Source organism: Excalfactoria chinensis, chromosome 4, assembly GCF_039878825.1.
Source record: "Excalfactoria chinensis isolate bCotChi1 chromosome 4, bCotChi1.hap2, whole genome shotgun sequence".
NCBI lineage: Eukaryota > Metazoa > Chordata > Aves > Galliformes > Phasianidae > Excalfactoria > Excalfactoria chinensis.
The window spans coordinates 8,472,913-8,495,555 of NC_092828.1; the positions used below are offsets into that span (position 1 = coordinate 8,472,913).

Below are 22,643 nucleotides of genomic sequence, written 5' to 3' on the forward strand. Positions count from 1 at the left end.
ACCCCTGTTCGTAGATTTATCAACAGATTACAATGAGCGTCTGAGTTGTGACCTAGTTTAGACGTGCACTTTCAAACGACTGTGGTGTTCTCTGTTTCAGTTCAATGTTTCCTCACAAAGAGCATTTTAAAAAATACAAGTATTTAGTGGCTCTACTTGAAAAGCAGATGTTTTCCACGGTTGTGTTAGGCAGTTCTCAGTAACTGCGCATACATGATAAAATAAATGGAAGAGAATTAAAGAGGTCACTGTCAACTTAAATCAGATGGTTACAAATAAGCAGAGGAATTGTAGCTAACTGTAGATAATCAAGAATTTGAGAGCTCAGTTTGATCCAAAAATTACTGAGGAGATGAACAGATGCACAACTTTAACAAGGGACTTTTAAAAAGTGCTTGAAAAGCAATTCCATTACTTTGCCAAAACCACAAATTAGAATGACCCAACGCCACAGAATAATTACAATATTACTGTTAAAGTTTCAAGAATATTACTGCTGTGAGAGCTGCTTGCAGTTATTCCTATTAAGGAGATATCAAAGGATTTTCTGTTGTATCTGTGCAGTTTACGATAGAAATAAACACGATAAACACTGACAATTCTGATTACTCGTCCAAATACTGTCATTAAAATAAAAAGAAATACACCACATGCATACACAAGTGTTATTTTTATTTTACTTATTCGCTTTTTTTCAGACAGATCTGACAATGTTATTTGTCTCAAAAGGAATGCATCCAAAGGATGCAGTTAAAATCTGTGCAAAAGCCATACAATCACAGTACTTTATACAGCGGTAAAACCAAATGTTCTGGCTGTAAACAGTCCCAATTAGTTCTTCCTCTTTTTCCTTTTCATAGCTTTCCATTCACCCTCCTGTGTCGCAAGGCTACCAAGAAGCTCTTTCACTTTTCTCTTTCTGGCTGCATCTCTGTAAAGGAAGCAATCAATAAGTTAAATATTTCAGAAAGATTATACTAGGGAAAGTAAATAAGTACATTTAGACCATACATTTATCTATACGAAGCCCCACAAATCTTAGACCACCAAACACTTCAACTAAGAACTTTCTGCACATTCTTATCCAGAGAAATGAAACTCCAAAGTTGAAATATAAAGTGATCTCTACTGAAAACGTTTGTTTTCCCCAAACTGTCATTTGTTATTTCAAGTTTAATATTGCTTATCATTACTGTCAGTCTCCCCAAAGAAACAAACACACAGAATAATAACTCTTAAACTACTGCTGAAGCAAAGGCTACGTTACCTCTCCATGATTTCTGACAGTTGCATTCTAGCCAGAAACTGGTTGTCCTTCCGGATCTCACGAACAGCTCCTTTAAATTCACGTTTATGTTTGTGAATTAACCGCTTTCTTTCTTGCTCCTTTTTGCTGCCTCCCTGCTTTCTTCCAAACTCTAAACTGAAATGAAAAGACGCGTGTGAACACAGAACACTATGTGGTCAACTAGCAAAACAAAGAGCTGAACATACCAGACCAAGTGTCACCAGTCAACATATCACCATCATGCAGACTGTAAACAGATAAGATTCTCCAGAAAACAGATACTCTCCAACACCCCACAGTAGCCTGAATTTTGTTAAACAGATTGAAAAAGCTGGGGCAGAAAAATAAAAGGTACCTGGAAAAGAGGGAATCTCCCAATATATTTTACATTTTTGCAAACATTCTCTACAGATGAACTCTAAATAAAGAAGGGCCCAATCAGTTACAAGGCAATAAGTGTACATGGCAGAGGAAAAGCTGTCTCCTTAAATTATTAGAGTAAGACAAGTTTCTGCCCTTGTAGACAATAAACAGGCTTAGATGAGTCAGCAGTCAATATAAGTCAGACTTCCTGAATCAGAACACAGTTCTACCATCTACAAAAGGAACCAGTGCTATTTAAATTTAATTTCAGAAGAGAATATAAGAATGCACACGATCATTTTATGCTTTATAAAAAGACAGAAAGGAAGCTCCAAGTTTTTTGTGATTGCTATTGTTGAAAGGCAGAGAACTGCTTGGGTGGGAGGAAAAAGGAATGGTGAAGTCTGGTATATTTATAAGAATGCTTAATGTGATGCATTATCTGCTCTGATCCATGAGACAGAGTATAGGAGCAGTCTGCCTGGTCTTCTACATCAGTGAAAAACCCCACATCATTTTACCATTCATCTTTACTTTTGTATATTTCAGTATGAGTCTCAAGAACAGAAGTTTATAAAAAAATCAAGTGCTTTGCAGAGTGCACAGTAATGTACTGTGCAGTAAACAGCCTCCTTTCAACTTGAAATGTAACTGATTAGACAGGCAGGAGTTGGTTCCCAGTGCTGTTTATTCCTTCAAAAAGTAACCTCTGCTCTGTTTCTTAGAATCCCTCCTTCCCTTTACTTCCTCTTTTTCTTCTGCATTAAGCTTGCTTTACTTACACTTTCACAATCTTAGGCGTATACTGTTTCAACGGCACTGGCTTCTTTTTCTCACATATCAGCGGAGTATAGTGCTTTGCTTTGTTCTCCAGCTCTTTCAGAGCACTGTGATACCATTCCTGAAAGCGCAAATCAAATTATAACTTCAAAAGCGTACCAGAGACACCATAATTCACAAACTATTGTAAATTAAATCAACAGCAATCTTCTCCCCATATGATGTTCTTCTGAGAAAAACCATTGCTATTCATTACGATACTGACAACATTGAAATGTGGGACGTTTTCTAGGCTGGACAATTTTTTAAGCTCTTCAGGAATTCCACTAAGATGGAAACACGGGCAATCAGGAGGGTCTACAGAGAATTTCACCTAACAGATGTATAAAGATTAAAGCTAGAGCAATTTGAAAGCCAGCCTTTCAGAGCCATTTTAAGTTGAAATGCTAATTTGGCTTACTTTGATGGCAAAAACCAGGTCATTTTGCACTTAAAATCACTTATGGCAGATACCCGACCCTTGAAAACATCTCACAGATTATTCTACTTTTCTTTCTTTTTTTCTTAAAGAACAGATGAAGATCACAGAATTTATTAATGAGCCGATCCTATCAGTTATTTCACACTGGAAGAACACATACCTGCATTTGTTCGGGGTATTCACTCACTGGCACACGCTGTGTAAGGATTGCTCTTATCGGATGCATTATTTCATGGAATGATGGTAAAAACTCATATAGAACTGCACATCTTTTAATAAGATCAAAACACAAGGCCAGACACGACAACCTGTTAATGTAGAAAATAATGTAACAGTTTCACTTGCAAACACTGTACTGCATTGTCAAATAAAATGTATTAAACTAATTAAATTTGGGTGAATTAGTAGTGTCTATTATTAAGACTGCCTGACACAATCAGTTACAAGTCTGTCCCTGGTTGTTAATTCAGACTACAATTTCATTCTCTTTATGCACGCAAATACCGAAGAAAGCCATTAGCAACAACTGTTTATGTTAGTGCACAAAGGACAAAACAGTATCATGTCTTTGCTGCTTGAATAACAGGTTTTTATGTTGGTTCTTCAGAACAGAATTATGTGTTTTTGTTTTGTTTTTAAAAAAAACCTTCATCACAAAACACTCATCCCTGAGATGCCATGGTATGACACAGAGACAAGGTGAAAAACACAGTCCAACATGTTTAATGTTTGTGTTCTTTCCTAACCGTAGTGTTTGATTACTTTTGTGACTCTTCTAGCCCTTGTAGGTAAATAAAGTATTTACTTCTGAAAAGCAGGACAGTTCAAAGTACTGAGAACACCCTCTGTATCTGCATCATCCCATCAGTGCACAGCTGTACTGAAAAGCAATGGAGGGGCTGAGTGCTCCAACAAGTGCTCCACGTAACATTCTGACAGAAGATTCATAATTTCATATGTTACAGAATACTAAGATATAAAACCAAAGCAGAGCAGCTCACTGCTCTTATTCTCACATACCTGATATGATTGATTTCTGTTTTGCTCAATTCCTTTAATCTAGTCACCACGCTCAATGGCAGGTTTTGCTTCTGCCAACTTTCCAGATCCTCCTTATCACACACCAAAAGCAGTTCTAAGTTTTTCCCCACTGGTGTGAATGGATGGACTACAGTATAGCCTAAGAAACAAGAACAGTGATCAACAAGTCAGTTCTCAGTATTACTTCTTTAGAAGTTTTTAATCACATAGGCTTAAAAAAAAAAAAAAAAGGAATAAAAAACTCCCAACATTATCAGTATTAGAGTTCTCTGAAATAATGGACTATAGGCACAATCATAATTATGCATGATGAGAGAGTAGGTATCTGCCCTGTGGAGAACAAGATGCACACTTAAAAGTGCAAGTAAGGATGAAGTAATGGAGAAAAGGGCAAGGAACAGGACTTTCCCTTGAGTTGTGAGTAGAAGGCTTATTGACCAGCAAGTCGGCCAGCAGCACAGTGAGCATGGATAGGGGAAGCTCAGTTATTGTACATCACTGAACCTCTCCAGCAGGGGACCTCAGATGCATACTGTAAAGTCCTCTCCCACTACACCTACATAGTTTTAAAACAAGAAGAGGAAACACAGAATGTGTACGAAAAGACTTGAGAATTACTCTGCTAAATTTCACAGCTAAGGTAGAAAATAATTTGCAGTCCCTACACTGGACCTTTCTTTTTCCCCTCTTTATTCTCCAAGTTCTGTAAAGCTACAATGGAACTCATTACAAAACTGTTCATTATTTCCTTTACTCGTGTGAGGATAGCAGCTCTAAATGAGTTCCATTAGTTGAGGCTATCAACAATGGCAATTCCTTCCTACTTTCTTTCCCTCCAGCTTTTCCACCAAGGGAAAAAAAAAAAAAGCCTAAACCAGATCAGAAAGTGTATTTCAGTCTTTTATGAAGTTGTATTTTGTATCATTTTACATGAAAAATTAATGGATTAAGCTCATAAAACAAAAACTATTTGCTGATGTTACTCATTGTCAAAATGGAACCTCAAGAAATTTTCTGGTGTGACAATATATAAATATCCCAGAGAACTGGATGTCAGCCTGCTTTAAGATATTCTCTGCTGACAGCAACACCATCACGTTTATAAGCAACAGTTGCCCTAAGGACAGTTAAAAACACAGTGGGATATCTGGTAACTTCAGAACATCAACACCGACTGTCTGTGCCTTTAGTTTATCCCTTATTGAGCTCTTCTTCCCTGTTAGCAGAAAACAACACCAGGAAAATTTAACTAATGCAAATACATCAGCAGAAATACAAAGGAAATTAAAAAATGGTTAAAACTTAAATCATCAATTGCCACTACAGATTTTAAAACAGCTTACCTGATTTTGCAAAAAAAAACCAAAAACCCACCATATTTGAACAGTATCTAAAACCTATGTAGATGATAAGTTCCTACAAGAATACACAAAGGAGAAAATAGTTCAAGTGCAGCGTAACCCACCCACTCTGTAGCCTCTTCTCACCTCATTCTAAGAATTCAGTGCTTTAGCCCTGATGCAACCCAGCTGTGTAACCTTGGCTCACACCTCAGAGAAAACTGCTAGGCTGTGAGAAGGAGTCTAGAGGTTACAGCCACACAAGCTAATAAAGGTGAAAATACAATACTAAGCTTGTTGAGAAAGGGATCATTGGTAGCTCAAGAACTCAAAAGAAGAAAAGAATGTCAGCACAGGAAGGCATGAAAATCTTGAACTGCAAGACAACTACTCAGTAACGCTGAAGACATACTGAAATACTGAAACAACACAAGATGAACCTTCCTTGCCTGGCTGATGTAATCCCAGAGAACAAAGACTTCAGGTATGTCGTCAACAGTGATGAACACAGTAATCATTACCCTGTTAAGTTCATTAAATCCCAGATGTTTTCTTTGAGTATTTGCCAATAAATAACTGGAATTTTTCATTTGAGAATACCCTTCCTGCAGTCTCCTCATGCTCAAAGACACTCTGAGTGACCCAGACAGACACTAGCACATGAATTAGCAGTGTGCTCTACAAAGCTCCTCTAGGTGAATTTTTGCCACTAAACACTTCAACAAGAAGCTTCAACAAGAAAAATTTTAAAGCTAGAAATGAGTCCACGCAGAAAAAAATAGTCACAAAAAGACAAAGACTGGGAGACTGGCGATTGAAAATCACTAGCAGATGGATCCCATTGAAAAGGCAATTTTATTATTCTTGTTGTCTGCACAAGCTGTTAAGTTCATACAGTTATGTTACCAGCACAGACTAATCCACTTGTGGGGATAGCTGCCTTCTGTTAAACCACAACAAACCCTTGTCGCATAAACAAAAAGGAAAAATAACAATTTTGTGATGTATTTCTCTTGGTGAAACAGCTATTAGCTGACGTGGAAGGGAAGTTATGCCTGCAGCATCACCTGCTTCCTTACTGTGAAGAACAGGGTACTCATCATAGTTCTATAGCAACTGTGAATTTTAGACTGCAGTCCTACAACGTGGTCTATTTAGAACAATACTGCAAAAGTACTGCACACTGTGAGCAGTGTTACTTTATTTCCTTTAATAATGTTGTTTCATTCCTTCTTGCCAACATTAGAGGATCAAAGCTGTGGCAAGCTAGCCTAGCAGATGGCTTTGCTCTTTTGTTCGAAACACTGGATTCATTGTGAAAGACAATTAATGAAATTTTTCAAGAACACTAATATAAGAATTTATTACTCATTCATTCTAACAAACTCACCCTGGGCCTGATTTCTGGGTAGAGATATGTGAAGTACTCCGAGCAGAAAATTGATGAGTTCTGGTACAAATCTTTTGGAGAGAGAGACATATTCCAGGAGCAAAGAGCATATAAACAAACCTTTAATAACATCTTGCAATGTTGTGATGCGACACTGTAAAAAGCAAGCACATAATTAGTAAATTATTCTTGTCCAACACAAATGCAGCACCTCCCCCCAACAGCATAAATATTCAGGAACTTGTACGCATTTTAAAATCTGTACAATAGTAACCCCCCCTTAGATTTAAATGAAAAACATATTGCCTTCCCTTAGCTCTTACTGAAGAGTATATGCAGAATTGGTTAGAAAGATGAGCTTTAGCCACTAGAAGGTGCTCAATCACCAGTATGTTCTTACTGCTCATCTTCTCTGCCATCTGAACTGTGTGTAAATTATAGTCCTGCTTTTTGTCTCCAACACCCCATATCAGTTTTCATGTGAAACAAAGAAATATCAGGCTCAAAGCAACTTGGATCAGCAACAGTAATAAAACAACAAGCTCAGAGCTTCCAAAGCATGTATGAAAGATATCTGGATAGAAAAATAAGTACTTCTTAACTACACTGCAATACACTGTACTATGTAAAGTTTTAAGGAAAACACACATTACTGCTTCTTAAATAAAAACCTTTCTTAAATTGGAACAATTGCAATATATGAAAGAGAAATCGCTAACAAATGATTTTGTACTTTATTCAGTCTGTTCTGTTAGTTTCACACAGTTTGTCATAAAAGAAATTCTTGCATGATAGCTCAAGAAATTATTAGGTCTAATTTTGAGTTGGGCTGTACTCCATGAGGGTTTTTTCTCTTCATCTTTTGTTCCTGCCATTTATTATCTGTGTCCACACCAAACATAAAGCATCCTTTTCAGCGCAGTCCCAATATACACACATTAATTATAACAGATAGTTGGAGTGCTAGGAAGAAACAAGGAAGTGAAGTTGTATACTGAGATACAACATCATAGACATACCTTAGTAAGCAGCTGACTCATGTATATAAAAGCAGGAGTTACAACTGGATGCCAGAAGTCAGATGTTGGAAACAGCAGAGATGTAATTTTCAAATAAATAAGCTGATAGTGAATAAAACATAGTATGGAGGCAAAATGATTAAGACAATTCCAAGGATCTGGATTTTACACATACCTAACTGTGATGGATGAGTAGCTGTCATGTAGTGGTCTAAAAACACTAAAGCAAACATCATTCATTGGATATGATATTTACAACCTATTTATGAGATGACTGTTTAAGGTACCTGAGAAAATAGAATATCCACTGTACATCTAACTATATGTTGTAAAAGTGATAGACAAAACATAGTAAGAAGCTAAAAGCTCTCTACAATACATTTCCTGCAAAATCCAAAACATCCTGAAGTCTTCAAACAGAACTCCATATAAATATTGTCCAAGCTATAAGAAGCAAGTCTTCCAATCCAATTCTTTAATCCATTTTCTTTCAATACTCTAAAATATCCCATTAGGCAACATTGTTTCCTCAAGCTGGGAGACAAAAAACCAAGTAGTTCTCTTAGGGTTACTGACTTGTGAGCGCTCTTTGAAAACATTCTACTACATAAAGAAATACTCATTTTCTGTATGTTCTGTGTGAATTCTAACAGCCACTTACCTAGACTTAGAAAATAGTGTCTGTTCAGGTTTAGCATGGCTACTGAAATCCTGAACTATTACTAGTCATAGAATAATACAAGAAAGTAAGCTCAGCCCTTTTACTTTGAGTCATCAATTCAGCATGACTCACATCTAAGGTACTAAAAATGGTTGTACTTTTAAAGTCCATTACATTATTTCCTTGATATTTTTGTGAAACTAAGAGATACTGCACTTCTATGGAGTGCTCTTAATGTAATTGAAGAAATCAGGACATACCTGACAACATCACTATCTGTTGAAATTTCATCAGGAAAACTAATAATGTTCTACTATGTCAACTGGAGAGGCAATTTTAAGATCTGTTCCCCTTGTTAATATATCAGAGTAGAATGTATTTTTAGCTGCAGATTTACATTTAAGAAATAGAAAAAGTCATAGATGCTAGTAACTCATTATATAATTTGAAATGAAAAATTACATTCCCCATCATCACACATTTACTAGCATTTCTGTACTAGAAAGAGCAAGAACTTGCTTAGCACCAGGTATTCGTTACCGTGTCTAAGCCTGGAAATGCTGCACGGCCTTTGACTTCAATTACTTCTTCCATCTCATGTGCAGCGTCTCGAAGGACAAACTTAATATTGCTACTGGCTGCTTCAGGAAACATCTGGCAAAGATTGTACAATGGCCTATTAAGAAGAAATGTAAGTCATGATCAGGTTACACAGTGAAGTTAACTAAAAACCTGGTTTTTAAGCATCTGCAGGGCAGTTTCTTGAGTTCCATCCATAACAAAAAGAAATTCCATGAAACAAATTATATGTAAGAGAAATAGCCACCATGATCCTGCATAGACCATGATTGTAATACTTTCAGTTTACAGAGATGTACGTTTCACTGGGCAATCAGATGGTCTCTGATTTGGAGGTTTCTAAATCTTAATAATAAAAAAATGATTAAAAACTTTAAAATACACTCCCGATATGATTAAAACACATCTTTCTAAATCACCTAACTCTTCATTTTATTGTACAAAGATATGCTGATCCATACCAGGCAACTCAAAATGTTCTCATGCAACGTTAAGAAACATGTAAGGCAGTAACGTGGTTATCAAAGTTATTACTTAAAATACAAAAAAAATCAAACCCACAAAGTTAGGCCAGCTCCTGGCCTGCGGTTACTGCCTACAGGGAGCTGCAGTCAGACATCTGCATCTGCTTTTCAGTATTTTCATTTAAAATGTCTACAGTGATATTAATAAATCCCAGCTCAATAAAACAATCAAAATGTGTTTACATGTTTTTACAAAGCCCCAGCATGTGTGATTATCAACAGCTCTTGTTGATGAATGCAACAGAGTAATGCATGCTAAACCTGCACGTAACAGATTATTAAAAACTATTTCCTTTAGTTTTCACTCTATGTTTTTTTTCTTTCAAGGTACACACAAATAATTCACTACAAGAAAGTTGCCTAGCCCACAAAGTCAAGATAGGAATAACACTAATTTTGGTCATAAGGGGCCTTTGACCTGGTGCAATTCCCTGCTCAAAGCATGGCTAACTTCAAAGTTGAATCAGCTTGCTTGCAACTTTGTTCAATTTTGTGAATCTTCCACAGCTTGTCTGGGAAATCTGTCCTAAAGTTCAACACAATTGCTGAGAATAATTTTTCTTAACAAGCAAGTGGAACTTCCTTTGTTGCAGCTTGCATCCATTGACCCTCACTCTCTGCAGTGTAACTACAAGACACATTCAGCTCTCTTCTCATAAAAAATACCTGTTATATATTTGAAGACAACAATTCCAAATTGACAATTTCCTGAAAAAAGTCCCTTCAGAACTTTCACACGGGCTTACCACAACATTCCAATTCTGTTCTCACCTAGTTCCTAATCAGAGTGAATTCACAGAATGGAAACTCATGAAAACAAACAAACCATACAGCCAACAGCATGGTGTCACTGCAAACTACAGAGTCCTTAATCTGCTGCATGAATAACTCCATACAGAAGTTTTCATGCACAGCCAGCATATTATTTAGCTACTACCCATGAAAAGCACTTACAGATTAAAAAATTACATTCTGATGTTTTGGAAATGTACAATTAATAGCCCAGACAACACATAGAACTGATGTACACAGATGTAAAACACTAAGTTGTTTACAATCCTGGCAGAGTGACATGTTAAATACTTCAACCTAGGTAGCTTTTATCTTTAGATCAGAAAGGAGCAAAAGAAAACAGGATCTATTACTTACAGGATGAGTTTATCAATTGTTTTGAGTTCTGGTAAATCCAGAGTTGCTAACTCTCCAATATATTCCAGAAGGAAGCCAAACAGTTTCTGCAAGAAACACCGTATGTTAAAAACCATTAATTTTCTTTCATCACATGTACTTTTCAGAACAGCACAAAAGAACAGTGATTTTAAAAGTTAGAAAAGAAACAAGCAGTACATAGACAGAACTGTTACAAGAGCAAGTACATGTTATGCTGCCTCCTGGATCCTTAGGAAGACTTAAGCAGAGATTCAAAGTTTATTTCAAACCTTAAAATACAAGATAAAACAAAACATGAAAACGTACTTCCAACTTTGTTTTGTTTCCCACTGCAAGACTTGGGTGATTGCATTTCTGAACCCTCTCCAGTATAATAAGCTGTTGCTCTACTGTTCTTCCAGCCAATAAACGTTTAAATTTCTCATAGGACTCAGGAACTGTAAGGTAAAAACAAAGAATTACCAAACCTCTAACTTCAGTTATCTAATTCAAGTGACCATCTAACAGATTTCCAATTAAAAAGTGTTATCTTTTTTTTCTGACAGATGACACAGCTTTTCAATACTAATCTTGTAGGAGTAGCCTATCAATATGTATGTAACATAGCATACATGAGCAGAAAATAAGTCAGAAAATAAGATAAATGCTTTTCAACAAATGAGATACAGTTCAGTTTGTATTTGCTGCCTAGGCTGAGTGTAACCACATGCACACACATGCAACACATCAGAAGTAAACTTATGCATTCATTCAACCATAAATTTACCATAATACAATTAGCTCTACATATAATTCACATCTAATTAGGTTTTTATGAAGGATGTTAAATAAATTAAGAAACTTGCCACTAATGGAAAATAATTTTATCCCCCCAAAAAGTAGTATTTTTAGTCTTCTGCATAAGTTAATGTGCTAGATAACATCCTAATCTTTTCAGTTTTTGAGTTACTTTAATATGATCACTTTCTGGTTAAGACAAAACCTGAATGCAATTTAAAAGGCTTTGGGTAACGTATGCTACTTCCTTTTGGTGTGAAAAAAGCAAGCACTGGGGGAAGTTGTTTGAAAGGTTGCTCAATCTTGTAACAGTTAATTTTGTTAGAGACCTATACTAAGATAATAGCTAGTTGCATTAAATACTCAGTATTAACGATTGCTTTGTGTACTACTTAGAACATGCTTCCTCCTAGGCACAACTCCCAAAGGAGTCAAACTTCCACTGCCTCTATTTCAGAGTACTGTGATGTTGTATCGCAGGGATTACACCTCACAGTGCTGCCTCTCTAAGCCTCCGACAAAAACATTAGTCCAAACATGATCGAAGGAAAGCTCTCCTCATTTAAATATAGTTAATAGAATACCATTCTAACTTCCCTCATGCAAAACACTAGCATTTTTACATTGGATGCACTTGTGGCCTTCAGAAACAGGTACAGATCTTTCTGTTTTCACTCACGCTATGTCTCTGTCAATTCTAAGGCTGATAGAAGCAGAAATAAATGTTGTGGGGTGAAACAGATCCAGTTTCCACTGCTCACAGCATGATCAATGCTAATCACTAAGAACAGCAGCTACCGTCTGCTCTTGGAACAGTAGGAGACAATTATGAGGCAAAACTTCATAGATTAGCAGGAATATATAAGATACTGCAGGACAGAGAGAAAGACAGGTTATAAAACCTTAAAGACAATCGGGATCTCTGCATCAGTCTTTTGCTTACCAGCAAATGTATATGGAAGCTCTGATTTGGCTGCTTCCATTTTTGGATCCAGTTCCTCCACATTCTGTGATTCATTTTCATTTGCCTTGTGTTTCTTTTGTTCTTTATTCCCTGCAGCTTCTTCATCACTCTCAAGGTCAGACTCAAGGTCTGAGTGGTTATCTGATGCAACATCCTCCTCCTCTTCATTAGCAGATTCTTCCTCACCTTCTTCATTCTCGTTATCTTCCTTCTCACCTTCCTCTTCTTCCTGTTCTTCATCCTCCTCTTCCTGTTCCTCATCCTCCTCTTCCTTGTCCTCCTCCTCCACATCTTCAATGTTCATCTTTCCATCCTGCCAGTAAAGAAGGTAAGCCAGTTAAAACACTGATAAAGTAACAGCAATTACCCAGAATCACCATAGAAATGTATCATTACAGGCTATTGTGACCAAGCAGTAAATGACAGCGGTGTCAGCCACGAAGGAATTTTAAGAAGAGAGAATGTATACAGATATTTGATAATAAGTGTATTTGTAAGGAGCTGTAAGAGATGGGAAGAGCAGGATGCAGCATGTAAGGACTACATAATAACAGTGGGAAAGTAAGGACTATTTATGTAAAATTTCAACATCACTTATAGAAGCAATCTTGGTTAAGAAGATATTTTAACTGCTTCTAAGTATTTACATTGTCTTGATTTTCTTAATCAACAATTTAAATTCACATTCACAACTTGCATTCTCTGCTGAGAAGAGCACTCCCTTGCTACTTCCATATAAGAAGATGAGAGGATCAGTATGCACACACATGCACCACACAGTCAGGGTGGATCATTACATCAGCTTTAAGGTTTTACTCAGTCTGCCACCTTAATCAAAGCTTCTTCAACAAATGGAAGGACTACAAAGGGAAACAACTACTCTCCTCTCCTCAGCACTTTCAAAACCAGATAGAATATGGAAACTAAATACAAGAAATGTATCTACAAACAGCTGCAAGTTCAAGACAAAGTCACCAAGATCATTGGGAGTCACAGAACCTGTGCAGGGAGGAGAGGCTGTGAAACCCATGTTTTTTTCAGCCTGGAAGCAAACAACAGCCTTCCAGTGCCTATAAGGGAAGTCACTGAGAAGGCAGTGCAGAACTGTACCATAGTCCACGGTGGGAAAAAGAGAAGCAACAGATTTAAGTTTAAGTAAGAGAGGTTTGGGCTGATAAACTTTTTTACAGTAGGAAAATCAGTGGAATGGGATGCCCAGATAGACTGCATAGCCTCTATTGGAGACTCTTCAAGATTGGACAAAGTGCTGAACAACCTGCTGATTCCATGGCTGACCCTGCTTTGAGCACAGATTTGGACTAAAGGTCTCCAGATCACTTCCAAATGTTTCCTATTTCCACTTCAGAACCTTGAAAATGCAGAGATTTCCTATCTTACCTTGTAAGACAATAAACGTCTGTCATCTTTATCCAGGATAAAGCCATCAGCCAGATCATCAGCTGACACATGGCTGGGTTTCTTTTTATTCTCTTGTTCATCTATTCCACGCATTCGACGTAGTCGATCTGCCTGTGTTTTAAGAGAATTAACATACACAGATGAATCACGTATTTACACAAGAATGAAAGATCCCTCAAACACTGCACATAAGAAAAATCAAAAGGAAAAAGAAAGTTAACTGGAATTATTCAAGTAGTAGGTGAAAATTAAAAACTGTGACTTGACAAATGATGAGCAAAAACTAACAATACTTTGTTCTTGTTAAGCAGTATGATTTGGCAGCCTAATGCAACTGCATGTGTGCTAATTCATTTGGAAGGCTTAAAACTGAGCTTCCAAGTGCATTATGTTCTCTTATTTTATCTGTTTGGTTTACCAGAAAATGCAGCTTCTACTGGTGTTTTATGATTCTGCCGTGTTTATCTGTTTCTTGTAAATGTAATAAGTTTGCAGAAAACACAATCTTAAGATTTTAACATTACGCTGAATTTAAAAACAGACTCCATGGACAATATGTGAAACAATCATTTTCAGAACTGCTTTCACTTTTGCAGCCATCTAGATCATCCATCAAACAATAAGAATAGAAAATTAAAAACAATTCTTTCCCTTTCGCTGTAACGCAGAGATACCACCTCCTCTCCCTACCACCTTAAATGCGTCCCTAATGTCCCAAAAGGAAAAGGAAAGAAACATTTGCCAAGTAATTCATTCTTTCTACAGGACTCAGAGCTCCATATAGAAGAAACAACATGAAACATTTCCCAAGAGAACCCTATTCCTACATGAAGCAAAGCTACGTATGTGCTACTGCTAGATTTACAACACCAGAAAGAAGCATTACATGACTTGGCAGCATATTAGCTCAACTTCTTTGCAACAGAATATCCCCCCCTTACTGAATTGCATCTAAACATTGAATAATTTAAAACATTTAAAGGCAAATCAAAGTGATATTCTTTTTTTTTTTTTTATTGAAGAAATATTCACTCATTTCACAAACCTCACTAAGTCATGTACTAAGTCCATGTTTTCTTTATTATATTAGATTCCAAACAAAACACAAACAGATTTCCTGCATCTGCCCTCTGATGAACAGCAGTTTAGTACAGCCACTTTCAATCAAAGGTCAGGCAATGAGTATATGTGGTCACTCCCAAAAGGCAGATTAGAAAACAATCTAAAACCAAAGATGGTGTACCTCTAGCTTCTGGAGTCGCGCCTCCTCCTCTTTTGCCAGTTCTTCTTCTGTCTTCATCCTTTCTGAAGGTTTTGCTTTCATCTCGAATCCAAGTTCTCGAACAATCATATCATATTCATCAGGCTAAAGAAATATTTATACAGTTGTTTATTATCTTAGTTTTATTATTCAGCTTTGCATCCACCCTTCTACCAGACATAACAACTGGAAAATAAGACCTTTAAGAAATAAGGCAAAGACTGCCCAGAGAAAGCTGCTTTCAATTCAGTATTAACATAAGGAATGGATTGAATGATTGCATAGAAATTTTCCCTGAACTCCCTTCTATTTAAATTACTCACAGTTGAAGAACTTACAAATATTATCTTAAATGAAAACTGCTTTACTTATTAATTGAAAAACTTTAATGTAATATTTAGTACACAGTCTGATCCCTGCACCCCTGATAACTCTCAAGTGGAGATTTACATGAAGCAAGGGAAGCTAATTCTTCTTTTCAGCAAAGCATGGAGACAGAATTTTTGTCTAGGATATCACATTATTAATACAGTGGAATAGTCAGTGTATCACGAAGCATCTTAAAATAAGAAGCAATATGCCAAAATATGACTTTCTGATTCAGGATTTTCTGTTCTTTATTTGAGATCAGTTTTAACATGAGATCAGTTCATTATTTCAGCCTTTTGAAAACGGAATTCTACTGCCAAGTAATAAATACCAAATAATACAAAATATCTACAAGAAAAAAAATATAGCACAAGATATTGCAGTGCTTATTCTTAAATTAAGAAGCATGAAAAACAACAAAGGGGAAAAGCTTTGAGGCTGTAAAAATTTATTCATAAGCTTAGTATCTTAATTCCCTTTTTGTAGGGACAGTACTCAGGTTACAACAAGGAAAGATCTGTTGTCATATAGAAGTTGTTTCACCCAAAAAACATAGCAAAGGCATTCAAACTAAGACAACGTTATCAACTATTTTTATTCTTCAAGCAAAAACATATCTTAGAAATAACCACCAGTCAATAGTGTTGCTCAACACGCCACCTCTCTCGATTGCTTTGCAAAATAAAATCACTTTCCCTCATACTTCAGTCACTACAACAGTCAAAACCACAAATTATTAGAATAAAAGAAAGTAATGTAGCCAAAATTTACCTTGGATTTTTCTGCCTCTTTGTCCATTCTTTCCGACTTTGGGGGTTTGCGGGCCATAAGGGCTTGGATTTCTTTCCAATCACTGTCAAGCTTTTCAGTAAGTTCTAAGGCACTTTCTCTCCGACTTTGCCTTTCTTGCTAGAAAAACAAAACACAAATGCAGCAGTTACACCCAGCTGGATAAGACAAAGCACTTATAAAACACTTATAGCATGAAACAAAAATGATGTCTTCAGCAAATAACTTATTTCAAATACTTAACATCTTAAAGGTATAAACATTCACTGTGGTAGAAGCAATTCAGTTATACTGAATGCCACGTGGGCTGCATACAGAAAGCAAATTATATGAGTCAAGAAAATGAGAGATCTGAAGATATAAAAGAATGGTAGATGTTCGCTTTATTTCCTGAAGCATCTACAAGGGCAGATGGACATTCAAGGACTTTACGACTCTTCCTGGACAGTTATCTATATCATTTTCTGTGCTACTGCTACTTTACTCTGCAAAGGCAAATTGTGATGTCCTCTACATCATTAATTAATTTATTCTTTAGAGCTAAAAACTCACCTTTTCTTGTTTAGATTTGACTATCAATTCTTCTATGAGTTCCTTCCTGGATTTAGGTTTTTCCTCCTCTTTATCTTCCTGCTCACTTGATGCCTTTTTACGAAGAAGGCCTCCACCGCCTCCAAAGTGAGCAGCAGTTAACTCAGCTAGAAGCAAAAGTAAATTGTGAATTCTTTTCAAACTGATATGTAAGGGCTGAGGCTGCTAGGACAGTATCTCCCTAATATTTGAGAAAGGGAGCAGTTAAAACTATTTCATCAGCCATGCACTACTCCCATTCATACCTCAAAAGGATGCTGGACAACTTATACTGACAAATATATTGCGTGCAATAGGAATATTTTTTCTATATTCCAACTACTATTTAGGTGTAGAGGTACAAGAAAACCATTAAAACTTCCGATGCTGCCCAATGCACTTGAAATGTAGGTACACATTAATTCTGAAAAAACCCCAGATTGAAGAAACTTGCCAGTTGGGTACCTCTAACTTTGCTTCTACTAAATCCTGACAGATGTTCCACACATATTTAAGTAGTAATCTGGCTTCAACAGCCCACCCATTCACACATTCTTCTTCAGTGAAAGAAACAAATGATGCAAATGTACCAGCAACAAAACCAACATTGAAGAAAAACACAGAGCAGTGAGATATTAGCTGATATGTCCTACCTGACAGTGCTCCTCTTTCGTCTGTGTCACTATCACTATCAACAATATCATTCAGTTTTTCAATTTCTGCCAAAGATTGGCCAAAATGAGTTAATTCTTCATCTTCATTAAGATTATAGATATTTTTCTTTCCATAATTTTGCTAAAAAGAACAACAAAAATGCCCACAATTAAATAACAAAATTTTCTAGTTTCGAGGCAACAAATTAATAGAGCCAGCATTTTTAATGCTGGTTGAGAATATTCTCATTTCAGTTCTTTTCTGCTTTAAGAACATCACCAGGTTAATCTTTTTATTCAAAATACACAAAGCTTTACATGAAAAAGTATGATGCCTCTATTATTCTTATGGTAATGTAGAAATGAAGCAACTCAGAAAACTTAACAAAGCTTAAGTTTTATCTGTATATAATTAACAACAATTCTTCATTATTCCATTTCTGGCCTGAAGAAATTGACCTTAGCTTACATAAATTGACAACAGGCTCCAATATTACACTATTCAGCTCTAGAGATTGAGTATGATAAAAGTGAAAGAATGGTGCTACACAAAAAGTTCACATTACAGAGTGACAGCATGATACAGAGTTCCTCTAGTCAGCAAATGGAATGGCTGTTCTCCAACAGCTGTACTGGAATCTCAAATTGTACTTGCTGGTGATTGCCTTTTTCTAATCCAATTTCCAAATCACAACAAGTCTAGAACAGCCAAAGAAAAACAATAACTCTGCTTAGAACTGGCTTTCTTGCACATCAGAGCTCAAACGCGCTCAAAGAATTTTCTTCTTCAGAAAAACAGCTGCCTTGCAATACCAGGAAGTTTTCATGGAAAATTCTGGATTCTCATAAACAGATGTTTTGTTCATAGAAATTCAAAACATACAAACAAAACAAGCAAAAAACCTCTTACCCTCTATTAACCTCTATTAAGGGTAACCCTGCCAACCCTGTTTTTCTTTTTAATTCCCATTCATACACTTTACCTGTCTTTCCAAAGTGAATCGTTTTATCATCTTTTCCTCTGGACTTATTTTGGTGTTATATTCACCAAAACGTTTATCTTTAAACACATTTGTCTTTTCTTTTTCTTTATATTCTTTCAATAACGTTTGAGTTCGCTAGAAGAAAGAAAAGGAGATCAAGTTAAAAACATTAACAGAAGAAATGCTTTCAAAGCAAAGGCAAAAAAAGCTTCATGGTATCCTGACAATATAGAATCATCCAATCTATCATAACACAAAACTGAAAGGGTATGGAAAGCCTATGCAGTACACAGCACAGAGTAATTAACTACACTTATAAGCTGCCCAGAAGAAGACAAAATTCGATACACTGTATCTTGTCCTTGTTTTGTCATACATGAAAACTAACCAATGCTTCCAAAGAATTCTGATTTCAGTCTGAGGCTTAGTAGAGCAGAACACATTAAAGAAAACAAAGTATCAGCTGTATCTCTTTTGGTCTTGTTCTCCAAGGCATAAATAAACCCAAGTGGGTACATACAAGCAGTTTTCTGCTTTAGTACCGAGCACAGAGAGGTCACGATCAGAGCAGTAAGGCGCGTATGAGGCAGCATGTGCTGCACTTATGGCACATAGAAGAAGACAGGTTTATTTATAAGTGCTAATGACGTAATGCATGACGTTTTATTTACCTTGCTAGTTAAAAGAAGGCCTTAAAACATGAAACTGAATGATATCAGATTTTCTAAAATGCTTAAGTTTAATTGAATAGTTTCTTTAGGAAGAAGATGCCGGCCATGTTTGGATTTTAAAAATCTGCTCTAATGTAAAACATGTCAACTAAATCTCATGGACAGGTTTGTACTCCAACGCTGTTTGTACTGCAATGAACTCTCAAACTTGTGTGCTGAAGGAGAAGGCAGGTTTCCCACAACAGGCCTCTGCAGCCCCACTGAGCATCCACTACTTGCAGCCACCACCGCTACTGACTGCAAAAGCCTGGTTTCATCTACTATTCTCACTTCACTTTACTTCTTGAATAGGCTATGTAAGCAAACGTGCAGTTTAAATGCTGCATCAGAATGCTAACGTACCTTACGAACTTGGATATGGGAAAGCACTTCTGTTCATCAATTATTTCATGCCCTCTCTCATCGACTACTTCTATTCACAGAATTTTAACGTATAACCTTTCACAGGGTATTCAAAATGTCAAACTATCCATTTCCTTCCACTGCATTAGTTTTTAAAATGACTTACTTTTCAGTGAGTACTTTTGTAGCAGAAATTATAAGTCATGACCTGAACTACTGACTGAGAACCTGATGGGAATGCAGGGGCAATACAGGGGAGCTCAGCTGAATGCAGTGCACCTGAGTGACCAGAAGGGGTGGAGCCGTGATCCAGCCCATCCCAGACCTCATTTAAAGGATGGCAGTGGAAGTAAAGGCATCTCTCTGGAGATCCCTGCATACCTGAGGGTTCCCAAAGGTAAGCTTTCCTTTATCCCTGTGCCTATGGCTGCTGTGTTTAATCAATCAAATCCTTGCTTCAGCCTAGCATCTAGCTGCTCTGCTTTCTGTTGCATTACAACTATAAATTCTGTTTTACATGCACACATCCAGATTCAATGTACATGTAGCTATCCAGATTTGATCACAGAATCATTAAGGTTGGAAGAAACCTTTAAGATCATCTAGTCCAACTGTCAACCCATCCCCACCATGACCATCAAACATGACTCAGTGCCACATATCTCATGTCTGGAACATCTTTAGGGACAGTGATTCTACCACCTCCCTGGGCAGCGTATTCCAATGTCTCACCACTCTAAGAAGAAATTCTTCCTAGTGTCCAATTTAAACTTCTTCTGGCACAGCTTAAGGTCACTATATCTCATCTATCACTAGTAGGGGAATAGGCCTTTCCCACCTCACTACAACCTCTTTTCAGGTAGCTGTAGAGAAATCACATCCATCATTAGTGTCCACATCGCTGAGAACCTCAGTGCAAACTGTTACATTAAAAGTTTTTAGTTTTAACAGCACCTACAGAACTTTTTATTTCTTTCCTGTTTTCTTTACAGGGATAGGTCAGAAAAAGAAATCTAGTGCTTCACTCCAGGAAAGGATAAATGCTGGAATGTATGTGAAGTAACAGGTTCCCTTGTGCAGTATGGACTTTTAGTCAGGCAACTAGTGCTGTCAATAGAAGGAGGGGAAAAAAAGAGGGGGAGGGGAGACAGTTTTAAAAGGGTCAAGGGTGGGAGATTTAATTCTCTGAAGCTCTATGGACATTATTATCAATGAGGACATACCACTACTTTGCATCTTAACATTCTTTCACAATGTAACTATCTAACTATTGCATGAAAGGCAATCCAGTCTTCCAAGTTGGTGGTAGTTTTGTATCTACGCAGTTCCCACTGCAATGAGAACCTACTCCTCTTTCAGGCTTTCCCTGTTACAATGATGTTGTACCATTATCAAAAAGCTCAACATCCTGCAGGGTCTCAATCTAGATAATGAACACTTATAACCAACCAGCTGTGCTTCCTGCTGTACTCTGCTCCACAGTAACAACAGAATCATTCTCACAACATGATAAGACATTGAGACCAGCACTGTTTGACTGCCCAGGTGGGAGACATCTGGGTATACCCTTCATGAGGTAAACAGCTGCTTCTATCACGTGGGATGAGCCAGCCTCTTACCTCACCTGTGGAGGCTCCAGGCTCGTGGCCTCTCCACCACTTCTGCATCCACAGCTGCCCTCCTCCCTCCCCATTTCTGATGTCCTCTTACCTTCTTGATAGCCTTGGACCGTGACACACCAGGCAGCCCCACGTCATTCTTGGTCTTCCTCCCCAGGATGTTAAACTTCTGCCTGTTGACCTTCACCTCAAAGGGGTTGCTCTTCACCATGGCTATGGTTGGCTCTGCTGAGCGCTTGGCTTTTGAAGACGTGGAGGCCTTTTTCTTGCGCTTTGTTGCCTTTCCCATTGCTGGCTGCTTGTGTAGGCGAGGAGGGGCTCAACACGCACTCGGCACCCACTCGCTAGACCTAGAGAAGCCAACAGAGCGGCCAAAATGGCGTCCACGGCCAGACCGTCCCTCAGGCCTGACTGTGGTCTCCCAGGTCGCACGAGACTTGCCTCAGAAATCCCGCGAGATCGGGCGGGTCGATCGGCACGGTGTGAACGGCGCAGCGCGGGGCCGGCACTCCCGCCACCAGCGCGCACGAGCTCCGCCACGCACCGACAGTAGGACACTCTCGCGAGGCTTTCGCCCAAATATCGCGAGACTCGCCGCCTTTCTCCCCCGCCGCCTTGGGAACGGCCGGACGAGGCCGAACGAGGTCACTCACTACAAATCCCGGCGTGCAGAGCGCGGCGCGCGCCTGGGAGAGCGCGAGATCTGTCGCGCGATGTCTGCTGGGAGTTGTAGTTCCAAGGGAGCGGGGCGGGGACGGCGGCGGGGCGGAGCCGGTTGAGGCGGGCGCTCGAGCGATGGTCGGGGCGGGCGGGCGCTGCCTGCTCCTTGCCTCCGCCCTCGGGGAGGGGGGAGGCCGGTGCCGGAGCGAGCAGCGGGTGATGGGGAAGAGGCGAGCGCGGCGCTGAGGTCCCGCGGGGCCGGATGAGCGGCGGCTTGGCGTCGCGGCGGTGGCGGGGCTGGAGGAGGGGGCGAAGGAGGCAGCAGGGCCGGCCTCCGCTCCGGCTGCCCTGAGGGGAAGGAGCCCCCGATCATGGAAATCGAGAACATCGTGGCCAACACGGTGCTGCTGAAAGCCCGGGAGGGTGAGCGAGAGCGGAGGAGGGGGGAGGAGGAGGCGGAGGGCGAGGCGAGGGCTGCGGCGGGACGTCCGGGGAGAGGAAGAGGGGCTGAGGTGAGGGGAAGAGGGGCCGGCGGGGAGAGGAAGTGATGGAGGAGGAGAGAGAGGGTGGGGAAAGGGGGGATGGGGGGGAGGCTGCGGGCGGCGGAGACCCCCGTGGGGTGGGGCGGGAGTCGGCCTCGCGCCGCGCTGCCCTCGGGCACCTGCACCGGGCTGCCGGGGCCGAGCGGCGGCCCTGGAACGAACCCTTCCCTGAAACAAACCCTTCCCTGAAACAAACCCTTCCCTGAAACAAACCCTTCCCTGAAACAAGCCCTTCCCTCTTCCCTTCGGGCTCCGGCTTCGGAGGAAGGTTTCGCCGGATGTGTTCGGACCGTTCGTCTGTAGCTCTCGGTTTACTTATCGATGTGTA

General features: G+C 38.9%; 2 protein-coding genes across 3 annotated transcripts in view; one reads left to right on the forward strand and one right to left on the reverse strand.

The window, feature by feature from the left end:
* Positions 1-652: 652 nt before the first annotated feature.
* Positions 653-21,686, reverse strand: NOP14 (NOP14 nucleolar protein). 2 transcript variants are annotated; one of them, XM_072333994.1, is made up of 19 exons: positions 21,555-21,676; positions 21,205-21,463; positions 18,422-18,556; positions 17,439-17,580; positions 16,768-16,913; positions 16,198-16,335; positions 15,040-15,162; positions 13,776-13,907; positions 12,357-12,690; positions 10,943-11,073; positions 10,616-10,701; positions 8,904-9,039; positions 7,703-7,804; positions 6,684-6,837; positions 3,933-4,092; positions 3,073-3,220; positions 2,434-2,552; positions 1,268-1,423; positions 653-931 (listed from the first exon to the last, which is right to left on the reverse strand). In XM_072333994.1, exons 2-19 carry the CDS (start codon positions 21,400-21,402, stop codon positions 832-834), a joined length of 2,640 nt encoding a protein of 879 aa, XP_072190095.1. In that variant the 5' UTR covers positions 21,403-21,463; positions 21,555-21,676; the 3' UTR covers positions 653-831. The 2 variants fall into 2 exon arrangements, with proteins under 2 accessions (XP_072190095.1, XP_072190093.1); XM_072333992.1 differs by having other exon boundaries at positions 21,205-21,686.
* A 238-nt stretch (positions 21,687-21,924) lies between these two features.
* Positions 21,925-22,643, forward strand: part of GRK4 (G protein-coupled receptor kinase 4) — a 30,593-nt gene continuing 29,874 nt past the window's right edge. The window contains exon 1 of the mRNA XM_072334918.1: positions 21,925-22,196. Within this exon, the coding sequence (XP_072191019.1) occupies positions 22,145-22,196 (52 nt within the window). The 5' untranslated portion in view covers positions 21,925-22,144. The remainder of the gene's footprint in view (positions 22,197-22,643) is intronic.